Source organism: Fundulus heteroclitus, chromosome 1 (assembly GCF_011125445.2).
Source record: "Fundulus heteroclitus isolate FHET01 chromosome 1, MU-UCD_Fhet_4.1, whole genome shotgun sequence".
NCBI classification, from domain to species: Eukaryota; Metazoa; Chordata; class Actinopteri; order Cyprinodontiformes; family Fundulidae; genus Fundulus; species Fundulus heteroclitus.
Genome location: NC_046361.1, coordinates 18,534,751 through 18,554,323, shown reverse-complemented (window position 1 = coordinate 18,554,323; position 19,573 = coordinate 18,534,751). Strand labels below are relative to the sequence as shown.

Here is a 19,573-nt window from a genome sequence, read left to right as displayed (position 1 = left end):
CAGAGCAGCTCTTCATTTTTTTTTTTACGTGCTAAACCTTAAGACCACCATATGGCGCTGTACGCAAATCTACGGCTTCAAGACTTTTATTAGGAAAAAGAACATTTACAAATTTGAAGAAATATTGTGGTTTAATGAGTATTTAAACGGCAGTAGTGGGGGAAATACATCGACAACCTATCAAGGAGTTTTAAAACAAAACATCAAGGAGGAAGAGTAAGTAGACAAGAAACACGAGTAAGGTAAGAGCCACTGACCATCAAAAACTAGCAAACTTATAAAATGTTGATGGATTTCAATAAATTCTGGTGAAACCCTGCAGAATATGTCATGTTTTTGTTTATTAATCAAATTATTTACAGTAGTAATAAAAAAACATTGGCTTGAACATTGAAAATGTCTTTATTAAGATGTTTTTTTGTTTATTATTTTCAGGGACTATGCACGCCATCCACCACAAAAGCGAAATAATGTTGGAAATCACCGTACGACTTCCATTTGGGAATGTAAACATGATCTATATGAGAAATCAAAACCGTCCATCTGACACAGGCAAACTCAAACATTTCCTCCAGTCAGTGTAAATTTAATCGGCATGTACAAGTAACGATGGAATGTCATTACTCCTGTGATATGAACTCAGAATTAACATTACACATTTTAAAAGACAGAAATACACAGCCCCAACCATACAGCTATTAAAATTAACAATTTGGTGGAAAAATCTGAATCATTCATAACAAGTGCAACACAAAGTGTATTGCATAAGAACAGGAAGCAACAAGGTAAGAGGTAGAACCAACAAGCAAAACTTCTAAACAAATAACCAGCTAAAACAGCATGGAAAAGAAAAAGGGGGAAATATACAAATCTGTGCAGTTTAACATAGGTGATTGGTTGGAAGGACTGAATAATTGCAGTTGTTTTAATGATGATGACCTCCAGAGCAACACATTAAAAAATCTAAAATCCAAATAGTAGTGTTAAATCTTACAAATGATTAAAAGGAATGAAAGTTCAATAAATATATAGTAAAGATAAAAACAATATTCATTAAAGAGATCCCCCTATTCACCCAAACTAAGCTGTACTGATATATCTTAAATACCTGAACTTCGTTTTCATTATTTGCTTTATATATCTTATCATTGGCTTAGATTTATATCAATACATATATATATATACATATATATATATATATATATATATATATATATATGTATATATATATATATATATATATATATATATATATATATATATATATATATATATATATATATATATATATATATATATATATATATAGATAGATAGATAGATAGATAGATAGATAGATAGATAGATAGATAGAGGGAGAGAGAGACTTGATGGAGATAGATATATCTATATCAATATGTTAGTCAATAAATAATTCTTGATATTAGGGCTGGAAAATATAGAGAAAAAGCATATAGAAAAAATATAAATACTTTTGATCGATATCACTAAGTTTCAACAAGTTTAGAACGTATATTTTAAGTGCAGCCCTGGCCATTTTATGCTGTTGCTTAATGACCTATTTTTAGATACAGAACACACAAACACTGAATTCAAACTCAACCCTTTATTCAACCAACTTCTTACCAAAGCTGCAAGTTTTCAAAAAAAAAGAAAAAGAAAAAAGAACACGTGCTTCTGAACCCTTTTTTAAGGGGGCGGAGCTTGGTGAGGGAGCGTTCCTGGGTCTGCGTTTGTGATTGGCTGGGAGGATATAATGACTAAAATATTAATACTAGAATGCAAAAGTTATTCTACTGAATTTTTCTTCTATCATCGATATACATCTAACGATCAATATATATTATTATATACATTATCGTCCAGTCCTACTTGATTTATTACATTTTATACTACAGTTAGTAAGAAATATTATTCTTACTTGTATTAAAATGTTATACTTTGAAATTTTATTTAATATATATGTATGATATATACATATATATCAGATATTTGAGTAATTATGCACTTGTGTCTGCTTACAAAGCTTGACCTGTCCTTGTCCAGTGGCTTTAAAAATATTAAATTCTAAATAAACAATTTTATTTTTTTTTTATTAAAAGCTATTCTGTCTAAAGATACAGACTTCTGTCGAGGGGAAAAAATTTTATATAAAGTTTCTACAAAAGTTAGTGCTGACGTTAGAAATGAACGTGTTTGCTTATTTGCTCAACAAGTGAGAAATGAAGTCGGACTGTCAGTCTGTAATTGCCACAAATGGAGCAATGACTGTACAATGTCATCATCGCCTTAAAGCAGGTTAAACAAGATCAACAAGCATACTTCAATAGAGGAGCAGCTTTAAATAAATAAAAAGAGTCTACACACGCAGCGCTGCTCTCTGCTCAGACGGTGGGTTTTATCCCAGTTGGCCGGCCTGCACTGGAGGGGGGGTTCTGGCCTGTCTGGGTCTGTCTGTAATCTTGGGGCCCACCTGTGTGTGGCATCAGTGTGGTGCGAGTGGCTGCTGAGATAGAGGAACATATGACGCTGTGGTTCCCTTCACTTCCTGTAAAATTGTGCTCAACAGAAACAGCTACATGTGAAGCGCAGACAAGAACCCGGGCGCTGTCGTAGACGAGAGGCAGAAAATGGACGACTTCTCGGCCTGCCTGGAAGAAGTTTCCTCAATGAATGAGATGGCCTAAAAAGGTGAGTCTGATCGGCACGCTTCCCTGCTGTAGTTCCCTGGTGTGTTTCTGTTCTTTAAATTATCTCGCACCTGCACGGCTCTGATCAACGGGTTGACCGGGCCTGCAGGAGTCTCTTGTTGACAACTGTGGAAGTAGATTTCAAAGAAACGCTCCGAGAGGTACTTTTTGGGGAATTGTCTCTCGACTCGGGGCGTCCCGTGCGCTTCACGGAGAAAATGCACCCAACACTGCAAAAACCGACCTAAAAATAAGTAAAATGTTCTTCAAATTTGGGTTTTTCTCCTTGATTTGAGCAGGTAAATGATATTATCTGCCAATGGAACAAGTATTTTGACCCCTAAAATAAGATAATTAGACATCCTGCACTTATAATAAGTTGATGGAGATGATTTGTTCCTATTTTAAGTGCAAAAATCTTATTCCATTGGCAGATAGTCTTATTTACCTGCTCAAATCAAGGACAGATACACTCATTTTAAGAAAATTTTGCCTATTTTTAGTTGCGTTTTTGCAGTGAAGTTGTTCAGAACCGCATCTTGGCTTTCACTTTAAACGTTGCCAGACGGGTCACAACAGCTTGGAGGTTCGATCAGCAGCTTTCCTGCGAATAACAATAAAAATGTTTGGAGTTTACGACTTCAGTTTCACAGTGACATCTGGCCTCACGGCGCCTTTTCTCGGATGTGAAAACTGTAAAATGTTCTGCCTTCCCTCTATCATCACGTCCTTTTTCTTCCAGCTTTGGGGGCTGCGCAAGAGTGCGAGGAGCTGCCATGGACCTCCTGGACCTCAGTGGCACACGACACTTCCAAGAGAGAGAGTTCGACAGGAAAGTCGACTACCGAGCGGAGCAGCGGGAGTATTTGCGAGGACGCAACAACGTGACTTCGTGCCGAAGCCCCCCCAGAGAGCTCAACACCAGACAGATCAAGAGGCAGCTGAAGGAAAAGAGGCAGTCGGAGTTTCTGAGGAGGAGGTCGGTGAGCCCGGAGCCCCGCAGCTCCAGGTGCATCATCTGCTCCACGGATCTGGATGATCTTTCAGAGTCGCAGCTACACAGACTGTATAAGTCAAGGAGTAAATGCGGGAAACTGCTCACAACAACGCAGACGTTCTCCTCTGCTGATGGACATCAAGAGATGATTGTAACGCCAGACAGCAGAAGAAGTGATCATCCAAGCACCAACAATTGGGTAAATGTTATAAATGTCGATTACCTGTCCACCTTTAAGTTAAATCTGACCATGTATCCCATTCCTATCCATCGTCTCTCCACAGGCTTTACTTTGGTCAGAACCGACAACAGTGAAGAAACAGGACAAAGGTCAGGAAAGGAAACATAAATCTACCTCCACAACAGAATCCAGCCAGCGCTGGATAAAAAGTAAATAAAACCGGAGCGTTTTTCCACCATTTTCCCCAGCAAACTACGTCCGATCTGCCTCATAAACTACTTGGGTTTCCTCTTTCTTCCAGCTCAGAACACGAGCAGCAAAACATTGACTCAGACCGCAACGATTCACCAGAAATCACCTGCGCAGACGGAAAGAAAGAGTCTTCAGGAAATCAGTGTGCAAACAGAGTGAGTTTGATTAAAATATGACGTAAAAACAGAAGCTTTACTGTAAGAGGGAGCATGTCGTGTGTTTACTAATGAGACGTTTGCCTTCACACAGGTCTGGGTTTGTCACAATCAAAGAGTCGGTATGTTTCAAAACATTTGTTCATGCTTTGTGTATGTTGGGCCAGGTTTGCTCAAGGTTCTGGGCATGTTTGGTCACGTTTGGTCACGTTTGGTGCAAGTTTAAAGAAGTTTGCTATGTTTGGTCATGCATGGTGCATGAATGGGATCACTTTGGGCGTTTAAAGGTGAACGTTTGTGCCTGGAAACATGTCACTTCCCCAGAATTTCCTCCCACCCTTTCAAATGTAAAGCAAAGCTTGTTTTTCGTGACGGTTTTATATACAAGTTGGACTTAAATATGTCTCATCTCTGTCACAACAGGATGTTCAGAGATTGTCAGACTACTTGCAGGTAAATGAAACCACGTCCTGCGGCGTTATTGCTCTATTCATTCAAAGCCGATCTGTGTAAACCAATCGGCTAAACGAATGTGCTCAGTCTGCGTTTCATCACTCTTCTGTTTGCGTTTTTTTTTTTGTTTCTTTTCAGGAAGCCCTGTGGAGAGAGGAGACCGTGAAGAAGAAGCTGGCAGTCCTGACAGAGATCTCCACCAACCTTGTGAACTCGTCAGATGTGTTATGGACGGTAAGATGCTTCATCTACATTACGGGATGCAGTTTTTTTCGGTTATATTATCCCATAAGATCGTCTTGTTTTTGGCCGTTCTTCTTCCTGGGTCGGTTTTATGTTTGAAATGTGTCACAGCCGTGTACCCGGCAGCAGCGTTTGGCGGCTGATTTGTCAGGAAGGCCTGTGCAGCTTGTGGTTTCAAGCTTCCTGCTTCCGTTTTTTTTTTTTTATCTACAGGACGAGTGCAAGCGTGTCGCGCTGACACAGGAAGGGTGTAGCTCACAGCCACTATTATAGGTGCACAGCATCTTCTGTAGCTTTCTCCTGGCTGCTCTGATGGCAATACATGGGAGGGGAAATACAAAACCCTTTTCTCAACTGGTTTGAGCAACTTTAGTGCGGTTTTAATCAATTAGTACAATTGAAGTCAGTTAAGTAGTTAGTTTCACTTATTTTAAAAATCGTTTCTAGTGGAGGTATGTTATATATTTTGTCGTAGCTTTGAATGCATGCATCTGTTATCTTTTGCTGTGTGCGCACTTGATGCACAGCCTCTTTGACACGAACCATTAATTGTACATCTGCAGGTTAAAAAGCGTGACAGTCTCTCATTTCCTCTCTAACCCACACAGTCTCGCTGCAGTGAAGACCTGCTGAGAAACAAGATCAAGGTTCTGGAGGCGCAGCTGCAAGTCTGCCTGCAGGTAAAGCAGCAGACAGATATGTAGCAGAAACCAACCAAGCAGATGGGGAAGATGCATTTTTGCATCTTCCCTGTTCAACTCTGGTCAGATTTCACTGGCTGAGTTTGCTGTTTTTAATCTCATGTTACGATAATCCCAGAGTCTGACTAGCTGCTGTTGCGTCCCTGCAGAAGTTTCCCAAAGATGGAGTGAAGAAACTGATGATACAGATGGAGAAGCAGAGGGGAACGTACGAGGAGAAGGCCTTGGTTGCTCTGCAGAAGGCCACACAGGAGAAAGCTGACGCGCTCTGCCAGGCTGAGACACTGCAGGTGAAATTCACATAAGAATTGTCTTCTGCTTTCCTCCAGTGTCTCATTAGGGTTTCATTGATCTGTTCGCTGGGTTATCGGTGCATCAGTTCTGCAGCGGGTTTCTTTACATCTTTACCGCAGGAAGCACTTATTACAGCCCAAGCAGAGGCGCTGAAGTGGCAGAGCCTTTACAAGGAGCTGGTGCTGAGCTCTGGACAGCTGAGGGAGAACCAGCACCTCAGCAACGACCAGCTGCAGCAGCTGCACAGTGAAGTCCAGGTATGGTGCAATGCAGCACATTAGGTTAGACATTTATATATAAGTGACTGCGAAAATAAACGAATGCGTAAAACCTGATCGTGCGTCTTTGTGCAGCTGTCCAGAGCCAGAGAGGGGCAGCTGAGGGGGGAGGTGGCATCGCTGAGACAGGAAAAGCAGGAGCTTCAGTACAACATCTGCCTGCTGGAGGAGGATAACCAGAATTTAAGAGAAGAAATCCAGAACCTCAGAGGTAAAGCATTCGATTCACGTCTGCTCAGCTGAATTAGTTCAGCCGTTTCAACGAGTCTCTGACGTTTGAAATCCTCTCCGTCCCACAGATGGCGGCGACGAGAGCCAGAACTTCTTTATTCAGGAGCGTCTCACGTCGGACCGCCAGGAACCAGAACTGACCGCCAGGACGGACTCTGAGATAGAGGAGCAGCTTCGGCTCAGTCAGGAGAAACTTCAGCTTAAAGAGAAACAGGTAACCTTAGGACAAGCTCACAGCAAACTAAAGTTCACCTGCTTTGGAAGCCGTGAACACGAAATATTACGGCTATTTACTTTGAAAAACAGTTTCAGGGGGTCGAAAAAAGTGTTCCTTAATATCAATTTTGATTTACATTTAGACATGCAAACATGGATGAATAATGTTTCATACAAGCTGTCTCATCAGACTGTAACAGTAAAGGAGAACTACATGAAGGGGGTCCAAGTCTTTAACAATCTGACGTTTCACATTCCTCCCAGCGCTCCTTCATCCACGAATCTCTGTCAGCTAGATTTAATCGATCATTAAACAAAAAACAACAACACCAAAAAAAACTCTACCTTCCTAAAGTTCGTACATTTGCTGATTGAGATTACACATTAAAGTGATTATGATGAAGGTAGTTCAAAAGAAATTTATTGAGAAATGTTTAGTATTAGAGGTTACCTGTTTAGAAATAGCACGTTTTGCATTATTTTGATAAATTAATGCTGTTATCGCTCTTAGCGTTTAACCTGAAGCAATCTCTATAAAAGACCCTTTTATTTACATGCTTAAGTAATCTGTCCATTTTCAAGTTGATGCTCTTCACTGAGGAGCAGACTTTTGATAATCTATTGTAGCTGCAATGTCAAAACGTTCCCAAAAGTTTCACTTAGAATACAGAAATTGTCATAAAATTCTCAAAGTATTTTTTTAGGCGACCAAGTCTGATGCCTAGCATCGGTATGTAATATTGTTTTGTACACAAATCGAAGTACAGATTTAAATAATACATAAAGGTTTTCATGAGCAAGAGGTGTTAAAGAAGTGTGCCTAATGTCATGGCAGTGTTCCAGAGAGAAGAAAGAGAAGAAGAATAGACTTTAACACAGACCCCAAGCTGCAGTTTATCTAATGTTTAGGTCCATGCAAAGAATATATCCTAAAAACATTAGAGTTAAATGTATTGTTTTAAAGGTCTGATTTTTATTTGCAGGTTCATTACCTTATTGAAGATGTTACAATAGCAAATGAACATGAATGCACGTATGTTCAAAGTTTAATACGTAAAATATCATTTTATTTCAAATTAACCTCTCCATGCTCTCTGGTTTTCCCCAGTGTTGCATGTTTGCTAAATTGGGCCAACTTTTTTATGATCTTGTTTTTGGTTTAGGATAATAATGTCTTCTGATATCCTTTTACTATACCTAAGATTACCCCAATTAGCATTTTAGATAGCTAGCACTGAGACTTTGTGCTTTCTTACTTTTGAGATTCCAAAACTTTTTCATCTTTTCTTTCTTTAGGTTAATCTCTTTATAAGATATCCCAATTTATAGGCCTAAAAAAATAGGGTGACATTTTGTTTGTCAGGCACTACCTTAAGCTAATGTAAAATATATACAGCTTTTTTGCCACATCATTGTTCTCCCTTGTGCAGGATGTTTGTCATTAGCTTGTCTCCCGTTTGTAAAATTGATTCTGTTAAAATATCTGCTATAATGTCTCAGATTTGACCAACTAACCTTTTAGTTAACTGGGAATAATATTGTGTTGGTTTGTTTGTTTGTTTGTTTGTTTGCGCTTAGTTTTGAAATTTGCCCAACTAGCTAATTTGTTAGATGGCCGTGAAAGTGAGTTGTAAATAAAATTCTCTACATCATGCTCCCAGGTCATGTTTGTAGTTTTAAATACGAATTCAGTAAAGATAGCTGTGGCTATTGCAGAGATTTGTCAAGTTAACTTTTTTAGCTAGCTAGCTGTGAAACGTTTTCGCGTAGCTTTCTAGTTTTTTGTTTTTTTTTTTTAGAATGTTTTGGCTTTTTTTTTTTTTTTTTTGATTTAGCCAAAAGAAGAATTTGGCAGAAAGGTTGTGGCCTATCTTATCGTGTGTAAAACCATTCAAGGATTTCATACAAATAAGGCTTTTGACAACATGTATAGCAGTTTGGCGATTATAACCCCAAAACGTCTTGACCTCAACCATAGCGCCATCTATTGGTGACTAAGACTGGCGTTATCTAGCAGAGCGGTAATGTGTTTAAGCTCCAACTTAACCAGCATTGTTGCTGGTGTTTTGAGGTTTAGGCTGCAGCACAAATTTTGTCAGAGAAGAAGAAAAAACAGACCAGATATAGGATTCATGTTCAGCTGCATGTTAGCGTTTTTTTTTAGCCCTGGAGCCCATTCCCAACCACATTTTAGAGAAATCAACTTCCACATTGCACAGCAGAAAAGAAAGTTACTTTATTTGGACATTTCTATGCAAATGCTGATACGATGGATGTTTGCTCCACTAAAATTTCTCAAGACAATCATTTTCTCAAGTTTCAATTTCAGTAAAAATGTTTTATAAATACAGTTAAAGCACATTAGGCAGATTTGACTTTAAACGTCCTCCTGAAGTATAATTATGGTTCTGGTGGGCTGTGGCTAAATTTGGTCTGCACGTTCTTCTTCCATACGGCGTGTGTGTGTGTGTGTGTGTGTGTGTGTGTTTGTGTGTGTGTGTGTGTGTGTGTGTGTGTGTGTGTGTGTGTGTGTGTGTGTGTGTGTGCAGTGTGAGGAGCTGCAGATGGAGCTGCACGCTATGGAGCAGGAGTGTCAGTCCAGCCAGGCCAGGCTGTCGCAGTGCAGAGACGAACTCCGGCAGCTCAGCCACCGCCCCAGGAGACCAGTTAGTATTGTGTGTGTGTGTGTGTGTGTGTGTGTGTGTGTGTGTGTGTGTGTGTGTGTGTGTGTGTGTGTGTGTGTGTGTGTGTGAGAGAGAGAAAGAGTGTTTCTTTATGCTCTTTTAGAAATAAAGCCATAGTTCCTTCAGAGCTGCAACCAATTTTAACGAGTTTTCATATTTGCCTCTCTATTTAGACGCTGTGTGCTTCCTGGTGGAGGGTTTGTCTCTTCCTCCTCCTGCTCCTCGCTGTGGCGGGGGTTGCCATGTTGTGGTCGTGGCATCCACCTTTCAGGGAGCAAGTGGAAGTCCTGTGCGCAGACATGGAGACAAGGATAGAAGACTATCTCATGACGATGGCCTCTCCTCAACACTCCGGCTGTTTTAGACCAATGTAGTGATATAGTGTTTTAAGATTGTTGCCGTTTTCTACTGTTGTAGATTTTGTTTTAGCTTAAAAACTTTTAGTATGAATGTTTCGTGGTTCACGTGGTAGTTTTTTCAGACTTGGAACTCAAGAGTTTGTGTTGTGTGTTGAAAATGTGGAGGATGTGCCATACTGTGTGCGTTTAAAATTGATCTAAAGCTGTTTACAGCTCACAAGCAAGGCGTTTAAAGAAACTGTGAGTCTACACGAGATTAGAGCCAGAACAGGGAGCATCTTTTGTACTGTAAAGGGACTGTGTTGCCAGAAGCCTCAAAAAAATAAAACACATTAATTTAAATCATTTGTCATTAACAACGTGAAGAACGGCTGTCCCTGTTGCCTTGCTTTTCTTTAAAGCTAAAAAATAAATAAATAAATAAACTCATGGATCTATTAATTTAAAAGAAAAATCAATAAATCAGTTTTTGCTAATTTGCTTTGGTTTTGTGGGTTATTCTGAGAAAAATGTTGAATGTTTTGCTTAAAGGGTCATTAAAGATTAAGAGGAATCAGCCAACTGAAGTTGTAAAAGGTGGATGAAATAGAAATACATCATTACTGGATCACTGTTCATGATATGTAGCCGCGCCCAAAATTATTCATACTCCTGGCAGATTCACAGCACATTTATGATATGTTAACATTTTTTTAGATGCACAGCCAGAGTCCTGACTTGAATGTGTGGGGGGAGTTAAAGATTAGGGTGATGGCCTAAAAGACTGAGTTCAACACCATAAATCCTGAAAATACCTGTGGAAATATGCAACAAGCTGGTCTGCAGATATAACAAGGGTGGACTGCTCTGATATTTTATTAAAGATTTTCCCATTGACTATTTAGAAGGCTATAAATAATGTTGATGTGCCACTTTTCAATAAAAATATAAAGAAAAGTTGCTTTTAATTGTTGCTCGTTTTGAACTGTTTTCCTATCCATGTAAACTTCCTGTCAGAAACAAATGTCTTGGATTAATGAAAATAATTTGAAATCTAAATCTGCCATGGGTATGAATGCATTATTTTAGGATTTTTCAGGATCTGTTCTGTGTGGGAAAACCTATGTTTTACCTTAACCGGGATAATCCCAGAAAAACAAAACTCTCCCTCGATGTTAAACTTGCAAAATGTGTGGAGTCATGTTTTGGTCACAGACTTTTATCAGGCGAAGACGTTCCAGTTTTAAAACTCTGCAGCTGCTCCAGTCGGGGAAGTGGTTCTGAGTATCTATATAATCGGACCCAGCTAAATCAATCACAGTTACAGACGGTGAAATCAAAATCCCTAACAATGCAACGACTGCCTCCCTGCAGGTCAGATCAATCTGAATTAATCTCATTAGCAGAAATATTAATATCCAAACAAAGACACATCAATAAATTCATTATATGCAGTGCCTTGCAAACGTCTTTACAGCTCTTGGACAGTTTTCACGTTAAGTCAGGTTACAACAACAAACCTCTATGTATTTTGAGATTTTATGGGAAACAAACTAAAACATAAATCGGGAAGGCGAGCCAAAAGGAGGCAGGATTTGTTACTTTTCTTACAACTGACACTCTGAAAAGTGTGATCTGCGTGTGGAGTCAGCCTCTTCTATTCTGGTGCCACTTTAATTTATCTCTACTGCAACCAAATCTATATTTGGAGGTGAAACATTTAATAATTAGGTTCCACCTGTGTGTGATTTAACCACAGTTTAGATACAGCTATCGGAGGCCTCAGAGGTTTGTTGGAGAACATTTGTGAACCATGATGAGCACCTCAGAGCCCACAGGTTAAAGTATATAAATATCATATTTAAACAATATCAACAGCTGTGGACATCTCATGGAGCTCTGCGTGATCCTTCATCTGAGAATAGTCGTCCACCTAAACTTGCTGTACATGCCACATAAAGAGAGGATTAATCAGGGAAGAAGCCGGCAAAACCATCTAAAGAATCTGCAGAGATGTGTTAAATAATAATATAATAATGGATAAATATTAATGAGTTCACTAAGTGGCCCTTAAGAAGGAGGAGTGACGCCGTTGAAAAAAAGTGGTTAGATATCCTGTTAGTAGTTTACCACAACCCAAATATGGGACACTGTTTACGTTGTAAAACGGCGCTATATAAATTACATTTCATTAATTTGTCTTAGAGGCAATCCTTCACACCGAGCATGCATGTTACGACAGTGGAGAGAAAAAACCTCCAGCAGAACCAGGCTCAGCGTGAACGGCCATCAGCCATGACTGATTGGGGGTTTGAGAAGACAGAGCAGAGACACAAAAAAGCACAGAAGCACCGACACACTGCTGGAACATGTGAATCAAGTGCTCCGTTAGTCGCATCCAGAATTTAACTTTCTGCTAGACATGTAAATACCTATGATGGGAATAACTGTAGCAAATCACCCTGAACATATCATTCCCAACATGGAACATGGTGGTGGCAGCACCATGCTGTGGGGATGGTATTCTTCACTGGGAACTGGGAAACCGGCCTGTGTTGATGGGAGGAGCTAAATGGATGACAAATCTGTTAAAGGCTGCCAAAGACTTGATACTGGGGTGGAGGTTACCGTCCCAGCAGAAGCACGGCTCAAAACATACGTCCACAGCTGCAGCTGAGTGGTTTAAATGAAAACCTACGTATGTGTTAGAATAGCCTGATGCAATTGGGAATCGGTGGCATCAACCTGTGGCTTGAAAATTGTTCTTAACAGACTTTCTACAGCAGAGGAGTCCAAAGTGCGGCCCGGGGGACGTTTTTAGATCCTGGACTGATTTTGCGTGGCTTCCAGCTACAATTCAGGAATGATTTGGCCCCACCAGCACAGTTGGTTGATGCAGATGGAGACTTTATTTTTAATTAGGGCAAATTTATTACAAATTCAAATTAGGCACAACACAATGTAGTCGTCTTTAACTAACCACACGTTTTACATCCTTTTTAATTTCATTTAAAATGGGACCACATCCGCCAACTTTGCTTCACCAAAATATGCCTCTCATTCAGAATTATGAAAATAGGCTAAATTCAACAAGCATTTTCAACAAAAAACTGACCCAAATCCTGTTCTTATCGCAGTTTTTAGACAAAAATCTTTAAGATTTTTTTTTAAAATTGAACCCAAAATAATTTGCAAACTGGAAGACCATCTTTTAACAAGGGAAACGTGCAAAACCCTTTTTAATTTTTGATCTTCAACGATTTGCACACCCATTTCCCACAGAAAATCTGATTTATTTGTTTGTCTAAAGTATTGCATTCTTATATTTTGTGGAGCAGGTAAAGCATTTTATGGTAATTTGAGTTATTATTATTATTATTATTAATATTTTGTTGTTTGGAAACCTCTGCTCATTCCTTGGTTGCACAGTGGTTCTATGCAATATTGACTCAGAAGATTGAATACAAACACATTTTCAGATGTTTATACTTGAGAAAATGTAAAACCCTTATTTAATAATTTTCCTTCCACTTCGCAACCATTCAACTGTTTGTGTTGGTCTATCATAATTAATCCTAATTCAAATACAAGAAGGTTTGTGGTTGTAAAGTAACAAAATGTAAAAAAGCTAAAGGGGTGGGAATACCTTTGTATGTGAAGACAGTAAACAGGCAACTTTATAAATTAACCCTATGTGTAAATACTCCTAGAGAATTGTACTTTAATATCATGTACAAATGTGTTGTAAACATAATTCATATGATTATTCATTGTTAATGCACTGTTCACTCTAACATTTCCCACTCACTACAGACTGCTACGACCAAACTCCTCATCATGGTCCATAATTTCCTCCCGTCATCTAACAGGAGCATAAAGACGACACAGACAGCTTCAACGGCAGTGACTTTAACCATTTATGACCACTCTGTTTTCTCCACTGACATTTATGGTAAAATATTTTCTAATGTATTCAGATTTCTTGAGATCAGTCTAAAGCCCCCGAGAAACCAGCCCTTAAAGTCTGACGTGACAGAAAGTCCAAACGGTCCATTCAGGAGGACTGCAGGATGCTGTTGTGTCTCTGAGATAAGAGTGATGGAGAGCTGGCTCTTACTGGAACTGAAAACACAAAACAGCTGAACAAAGCCACACTCTTTAAACGGCTGCTTCTGGATTTTGTTTCTGTTTTGTACACCGTGAAATAGTTATTTTTTGTGTTTGTTTTTTTTTTGTTGAGTTTAGGTCTATTTACCAATTGTTCTTCTGTTATTGTACCAGTATCATCGTTATTAAAGTATGAAATTAAACTTTATTACCATCCTGTTTATTTGTGGTTATATATATATATATATATATATATATATATATATATATATATATATATATATATATATATATATATATATATATATATATATAATAGATAGATAGATAGATAGATAGATAGATAGATAGATAGATAGATAGATAGATAGATAGATAGATAGATAGATAGATAGATAGATAGACAGATAAATTCACAAAAAAGTGTCAATTATTGTGGTGTTATAAAAGCTACAGTAAAGTAAAAGTTCTATATTAAAGCTGAATTTCTTTTTTTTTTTTTTTAAACAAAACTTGTCTGTTATGCTTTTTGAAGATTTATCCATGATATATATATTTTAGTCTGCACTGTCAGTGATATAAGTAGGTTTAGGGGATATATAGAATAATAGAATAAATGGCTTATTCCATGCAGTTGTTCCTGAAGCTGAGAGATGTGGCGTCCAGCAGCATCTATTGTCTGAGAACGCTCAAAACTTCAGGGACAAAACCCTCTCAGAGCTCCTGTCCCGTTGTCCATTGTGTTCTGGTTGTTTTAGCCGTTCCAGATGAAGCTCCATTCTCAAAATCCACTGAGGCAGCACATCCGCAGCCCACCCCGTCTCTCACAGGCACAATTTACCTGCATGTTCCCCAAATACGCCGTCGCTCAGTGAAGAGATGGGTCTTTTCCAGCCGGAGGTCAGTCTGCCGGTGATCGTCTCGCACGTCTGCAGGATGAGGACTGCCTGGCTGCTGCTTGTCGCCGGGCTGTGTGCGTTCGGAGTCACGTCTTCGCTGAAAATCTGCGCTTTCAATGTTCAGAGTTTTGGTGAATCAAAGGCAAACAACAAGAGGGTCATGGGTGTCCTACTAAAGGTACTCTGGTGCGAGTCCACAACAACTTCTGCACCAACATGGGAGGAAAACCTTGGTGTCTGATGGATCTATCTTTGCTCTTCTTCTAATTCTTCTCTTCAAGATTCTCTCTCGGTGCGACTTGTGCCTCATTCAGGAAGTCCGAGACTCTAAAGGAGAAGCAATACCAGCTTTGGTGAAGGATCTCAACAGGTACAGAGTTTTTTTGTTTTCCTGCTGGAGGATGAATCTGTAGTGAGAAAGCCGTCGCATTTATCTCCTGGTGTTGTTGCCATCAGATTTGACAAATCCAACTCCTATTCCTATGTGGAAAGTGAAAGACTTGGGAGGAAGAGCTACAAAGAGCAATATGTCTACATTTACAGGTGACCTATAACTTAAAATCAGTCAAAATTCAGATTTGATTCGAACCAGAACTGCTTCTCACGCTGGAGATGTGCTCACAGGTCTCTCTTCTGTGATCGTCTGCAGGAATAATATGCTAAAGGTCAGGGAGCACTTCCAACATCCTAAACTGGAGGGAGAGGGAACCACTGAGACAGACGTTTTCTCCAGAGAGCCTTTTGTCATCCGTGTTCACTCCCCCACCACATGTAAGCTTTTAAAGATATATTTAAGATATATTTAAACCTCTGATGTACAGAGTCATGAAAAAGTATTTACCCTACACAGATTGCTTCTTTTTTTGTTGTTGTTTTTGTTTGTCGTGCTTAAATGTTTCAGACAATTGGGTTTAATATCAGACAAAGATAACCTTAGATGACACAAAAGCAGTTTTCCAAATGCTTTCCAAAACAACTTGTAACTCTATGTAAAAAAATTAAATAAGTGATTGAGCCACCCAACAACTGAGAATCGCACAGGAATTTTGATCCACACTTCTATGCAGAATTATTTAAAATAAGCCACAGAACTGCACAACGTAGGGTTAGTATATCACCAGCACAATGTTAGTGTTCTCAATACATAAATATCAGAGAACTGGTTAGACAGCAGTCATTTTATTCAAAGAGTCTGGAGCTCACACTTTGGATGCCAAAGCAACATTAGTTGAATTAGATTTAATAGGCAACATGCTGAAAATCATGGAATTATTTTGAAAAACAAGATCATTATTGCGGTATTTACAAAAATCACCATTAAGGCATAATATTGTAAATATTCTACATCTGGACATGAAAGACGTGTTTAAGGTCAGATTTACCAGGCTTTCCAAATCCTTCATTTTGCTTCTTGTTTAATTTTGAGCCAATCAGAGACGGACTTGCTGGAGTTATCCTGCTCATTACCCATTAGACAACAGCCATTCAGGATTTTCTGCCTCCATCACTTACTGCAAGTCGTCCAGGTCCCAAAGCAGCAAAGCAGCCGCAGACCGCCACGTCTGACAGCTGCTTCACGTTGTCCGGCAGATTCAGAGTGTTTTCTTGGTTGTACAGGTCAGCCAATGATCTGGCCTGTGGTGGCTGGTGAAACTGAGAGGAAACAGTTCAGTCATAATTCAACAAGAGGGCAGCTACATTTTCACACAGAGCTAATGTGATTAGGATAGCTTTTTATCCCTTAATAAATGTAATCATCACTTGTGAACAGCAATTTGTATTTACCAAGGTTATCTTTGTCTGATAGTAAAAAGGTATTTGATCAAATGAAACATAATTACAAAAAAAAAAAAAAAAAAAATCGACTGTACAAAACGTATCCCGTATCCAACTCATTGACTACTATAACATACTGTGGGATGCTCTGCCAGAGAGTTTGAGTAAATTTAGGCTTTTTCAGAGCCAAAACAGGACCAGAAACAATCTGATCAGGTCATGGAAACAAGTTCTGGAATAAAAAACCTGAAACCCCAAGAGTGGAGGTACGAGTGCTTCCAGACATCCACTCTGCTCTCCACTTTTTTGGCACTGCTGGAAAGGATGTGTGGAAAATAGACACAAATTCATCACTTAATGCATCAGCATCATCTCACATAAAAAAAGAAACATCCAGTCTGTCCGTTTATTCAGAGTAGAAAAATATCACACTTTTTTTTCTCTTTTTAGTTTGTGTTGGTCTACCACATAAAATCCCAATAAAATGCATTGAATGCTCCATGCCTGTAGGGAAGAAGTGCTAGTTTAAGAGACTCATAGGCTTATTATGTACATCTGCAGTATAAAGATATATGTTATCTTTGGTAAATTTTAAGAAAATGGGGGTGAAGGAGTTTCTAAGCCAAAATGACAATCGTATGGAAGGGTAAAATCGAGCAATTTATTCAGACAGAAAACTGTAATTTGTGTCGACAGATTTAAGCAATGTTTTAAAGGGAATGACTTGTATTTGCCAATACGTGGTGTTTGATGATATAAACATGATTTAAAAAAAAACAAAAAAAAAAAACATAACAGATCTGAGATAATTCATTCATTAAATTTGTTTATTTTTCCAGTGGTGAAGGACTTTGTCTTGATTGGGCAACACACGTGTCCCAAAACAGCCATGAAGGAGATTGATGAGCTGCACAGCGTCGTCAAACGGGTTCGCAACAGGTGGAAAACTGACGTAGGTTAAAGCCCACCGATTATTATCAACATCATTGATTAAATCTGTTCTGTTTTTTGTTGTTTTTTATCAGCACCTTGATCCAAGTAGGCTTCTCTTCTCTGTGCACACAGCTCATGAGTAATTTCATTTTTGCTCTTTTTTGTTTCCTTATGACTTCCCACCAGAATGTGATCATCTTGGGGGACCTCAATGCCGGCTGCAGCTACGTCACCATTAAAGGGTGGAAATCCGTGCGCCTGAGGAACGACCCCAAATTTCATTGGCTAATTGGAGACGAGCAAGACACGACGGTCAGAGAGAAGACGCGGTGCGCCTACGACAGGTCCGCCCTGAATCCCACGCATGATTCTTTTTTTTTTTTTTGTAGCACTTGAAATGCCTCCCTAATTATAGGCATGCATCAAAAAATGCATAAGATAAGATAAAAAGGATTAACATCAGTTTTATCAGTAACCAGTAATCTCAAATACCATACTGTACAACTCAAAAAAACTTTACTACTCAAAGAGAACGGACAGCAATTAGCTCATCAAAGTAATTGCAATGTGTGCAATCTCGTAATCACAAAAGACTGCTTGGAGGCAGTATTTGGTAGATTATCAGATTTAAAGAGACGTGCATCGATGCGCTAAACTCAAATTATACTTCCGGTCAGCTCCATCCCCCTTGATGCACAAACCTGATAGAGATGTCAGCCAAAAAAATGCCTAAGCTCACAAAATGTATTGAAGTGAGGTGGGTTGCTAATATGAGTAACTATTTTGTAATTATTTCCTTTCCTAATATCGTGGAGCTCTATGCAAAGGTTTATGCATATAATTTGACATTTTGAGTCCAGGACTATAGTTTAAGGAAATGTTTAGAAGAAAGAAAAAGGAGAGTTTAAAGGAGGAAGGCCTTTAAGCTGCACAAGGCTTAAGTGCAGAAAGTGACAATGAAACGGCTCACTTTTTATCTGAAGTAACACGGCTGGGTCCCTGGACCTGCCGTTCTGAATATCCTGTGGTTTTAACACAGTGAAAAGGAGAACCAGAATATCTGGTCCTCTCTCCGGAGAGGAAGTTCGGTCGTTCTTCTCTTGGGAATTCAGACCTGGGGAGGGAACAGCAAATAAAAGGTCCTGCAGGAAAGGCTCAGCACTGTCTCTGCTTCAGGAGCAGGAAGGCAAAACAAAAACAAATCTTGTAGGAACTTTAAAAAATACAGGAACCTGGAAAAACAAATGCTAGGGCAGCTAAAAGCGCTGCAACCAAATGTTCAGTCAGTCCCAAGTCGCTTTAATTTGATGCAGTTAGGCACAAGTCACACAAAAAAAAAAAAAAAAAAAACATTAAAAAGTGGTACATTACACAATCAAGGAAGGCCAAAAATAATCTATTGGTTAAGATTTTAGTTAGATTGTAAGATTTTTGTCATGAGGATGGCCTTCTGCAACAGCCTTGGTCAGAGTGGGTAATGTGAGCATATACTTGAACTTTTCGTGTTTTAAAGGTCTGCCTCTCTACAGTACGGGCACACGTGATGCTTTAACGTTTTGTTTTGTTTTCCACACAGGATCATTGTGCACGGACGGGAGATTATTTCCGGAGTGGTTCCTGGTTCAGCTCAAGCATTTAACTTTAAGGAGAATTTCCATCTCACAGAGCAAGAGGTAAACATGACGGGAACCGGCTTTGAGTTATGCCCTGCATGTGCGATGATGATGTTCATGTTACTTTGTCACTCCAGGCTCTTCAAGTGAGTGACCACTTTCCTGTGGAAGTTGATCTGAAGCCCACTCACCGCTACCTCCTCCGGAACGAGCTGTAGATCACCGCAGAGGAGCTTTACCAATGAATCTTTTAGGTTAAAACTGTAATTTCTGCTCTGTTTTATTTATTTTTTAGATTAAAGCAAAACAATGAACAGAAACTACTGTGAGTTGATGACTATTTTCTACAAAAATATCTGTTCTTCATAGTAAAATCTCCGGGAAACTTAATGGCACTAGATTACCTAATCTAACAGGAAACTTTTTAAAGAGTCGTAAATACTGAAAATACTGAAAATTCTCGACTCCTTTTATATTTATATTTATATTCATAAAACATTTGAGCTCCTCTCGTCTGGAAGAAGATCCAGAC

General features: G+C 39.1%; 2 protein-coding genes across 2 annotated transcripts; both read left to right on the top strand.

The window, feature by feature from the left end:
* Positions 1–63: 63 nt before the first annotated feature.
* LOC105931762 (TRAF3-interacting JNK-activating modulator) lies at positions 64–10,076 on the top strand. Its single transcript, XM_021320534.2, has 15 exons — positions 64–242; positions 2,570–2,691; positions 3,433–3,886; positions 3,972–4,077; positions 4,170–4,275; positions 4,370–4,397; positions 4,699–4,728; positions 4,867–4,962; positions 5,580–5,651; positions 5,822–5,962; positions 6,086–6,223; positions 6,320–6,455; positions 6,544–6,689; positions 9,241–9,357; positions 9,549–10,076. The coding sequence occupies exons 3-15, from the start codon at positions 3,467–3,469 to the stop codon at positions 9,747–9,749; spliced, it is 1,737 nt and encodes a 578-aa protein (XP_021176209.2). The 5' UTR covers positions 64–242; positions 2,570–2,691; positions 3,433–3,466; the 3' UTR covers positions 9,750–10,076.
* A 4,534-nt stretch (positions 10,077–14,610) lies between these two features.
* On the top strand, positions 14,611–19,361 carry dnase1l1l (deoxyribonuclease I-like 1-like). The gene is made up of 8 exons (XM_012870599.3): positions 14,611–14,897; positions 15,001–15,089; positions 15,176–15,262; positions 15,369–15,490; positions 17,335–17,447; positions 17,615–17,772; positions 19,005–19,101; positions 19,179–19,361. The coding sequence occupies exons 1-8, from the start codon at positions 14,700–14,702 to the stop codon at positions 19,257–19,259; spliced, it is 945 nt and encodes a 314-aa protein (XP_012726053.3). The 5' UTR covers positions 14,611–14,699; the 3' UTR covers positions 19,260–19,361.
* The last annotated feature ends 212 nt before the right edge of the window (positions 19,362–19,573 follow it).